Source organism: Ostrea edulis, chromosome 2 (assembly GCF_947568905.1).
Source record: "Ostrea edulis chromosome 2, xbOstEdul1.1, whole genome shotgun sequence".
Taxonomy (NCBI): Eukaryota; Metazoa; Mollusca; class Bivalvia; order Ostreida; family Ostreidae; genus Ostrea; species Ostrea edulis.
This window is the reverse complement of record NC_079165.1, coordinates 55,530,592-55,532,494: the sequence shown is the minus strand read 5'-3', so window position 1 is coordinate 55,532,494 and position 1,903 is coordinate 55,530,592. Positions and strand designations below refer to the sequence as shown.

Below are 1,903 nucleotides of genomic sequence, written 5' to 3'. Positions count from 1 at the left end.
TTTTTACTTTAAAATGTGACTTTTGAAATATTTTTCCGAGTTTAAATGTATCTTTCAAAGACAAAGATATATCGTTGATAAAGGACAACACTTTGCACTGCTATGCTACATGTACAGTCTAGTTTTTGAATGTCTACAGACTCGGGTAAGGTTCAATCAAACTCCAGACATGTTGTTTGTGACCGATTTACTTCACAAGTCAACAATGTGCATACGCTACCAACAAGAAGTCTCGAAAATGAATTCGCTTTAAGAAATTTGTTTTATTAGTTAAGTTCAAACATCGAATAAGGCAAGCGCTCTGGTCATTTGACCTGAATATTACTGACTGTTAATAAAACAATATATTGACTTAGTGGACTACGAACTACAACAGTAATGTTAACTGGTCCTTATTATCAAAATAAACAATAACAGAAAGAGATACATGTACAGATAATATGAAAAAGAAAACAAACTGTACATTAGTCAAAGATATGTATAACATGGATGAAAAGATGTTTCCCTCCAGTGTCCTGAGTTTGAATTCAAGCAGTCTGTTTTACCCAAGAAGGCTTGTGGAAATGTAGGGAGTTTGGAAGGCTCCCTATAAGGCGTTAAACTGGGGTCTGTCGATAATGTATGTTCAAATACAACAGGTTGTGGTGGATAGCATGTCTGGTGACAAACATTCTCAATAAACGTTAGTTGTGGAGAGTTGGAACTAGCAGACGACCAGTGCTCGGATGTGTATTCGGGGTTCGAAATTTCAGAGAAATTGACAGTGTTATTTAAGACACCATAATCCGGGTTCGGGGAATATGGTCCACTCTCTGAACTGTCCCTACTAGAATCGCTCCACTGCCCGATATTCAGCAGGTCCTGCATGTCATTATTCCCGAGAATTGAGTCCAATGTATCAGATGAGAGGGTATCTAAATCTGGGGCACGATTCAGCGAATTTAATAATTCATCCGGTAAAACTGACGCAAAAGACTCAAACAAATTATCCTTGTTTTCGAGCTTTGATGGCTCCAAGAAGAAAGATGGCGGAAGGTTTCGTTTCCGTAAGGGTACTTTTGACCCTTGACTTTTACTACAAGGATCGGCACAACATTTCTCATGAAGGGTTCTTGGGTCAAATAAAGCTTGCAAGGATTTCATCTGAAGTCCGGACTGTGTATTTCCCCTTCTAACGAATCTAATCTGTTGAGTTCCTGGCATTGCTCTTCGAGAAGTATCGTCTTGTCGAACACTTCCACAGCTTTTTAGTTGTTTTTGCAGGTACTTCCGGTGGTTAACTCTCCGTTTGGACTTCGGTTGTCTGTCCAGTGCGATTTTGATATTACTAGATGCGTTATCCACAAAATCCAACAAAGAACTTGTAGAATCTTTTGGCTGTCCCATGTCAAATACCTGCGAATCCTGTACTTGAAACATTCTCGTCGTGATATTTGCAATGTGCTGCTATTAAGGCGAAACAAGAGTGATCACCGATCCTCGATATATATCCCTCAAAGGTGAAAACTCCATAAATCGAACGAAAATGTTATCTATTGGTAATTCAGGTGAAAATACCCAATTTTATTGTCATGTTGATGACAACAATACGGTGAATGGCCAGTGAGTCTTTACCGCCACAAAGGCCGCTGAAAGGATCGCTGCCATCACATGCGTGAGATCGCGCTTAATCCACCCCATTCAACAGTCTGTTCAAGAGAGGGATGCACCAATCTGAGTGCGCATAAATCGGGCTTTCTTTTCTCCATTTATATGCCTGAGCTCCAATGTGCCATGGAATATAGATGGTCCGCCCTTTTGAACTCTTTCAGCTGACTTAATGATGGCCCATACAATCAATCAAGTGTTGTTTAAACATTATGTTTGCATGGGGGACGTAAAAAGAGGCTTGGAATATTCTTTC

At 39.8% G+C, this 1,903-nt stretch overlaps 1 protein-coding gene across 1 annotated transcript; it reads right to left on the bottom strand.

Annotated features, from left to right (window-relative positions):
• Positions 1 to 243: 243 nt before the first annotated feature.
• On the bottom strand, positions 244 to 1,670 carry LOC125681206 (uncharacterized). The gene has a single exon (XM_048921189.2). The coding sequence runs from the start codon at positions 1,417 to 1,419 to the stop codon at positions 469 to 471; it is 951 nt and encodes a 316-aa protein (XP_048777146.1). The 5' UTR covers positions 1,420 to 1,670; the 3' UTR covers positions 244 to 468.
• Between the last annotated feature and the right edge of the window lie 233 nt (positions 1,671 to 1,903).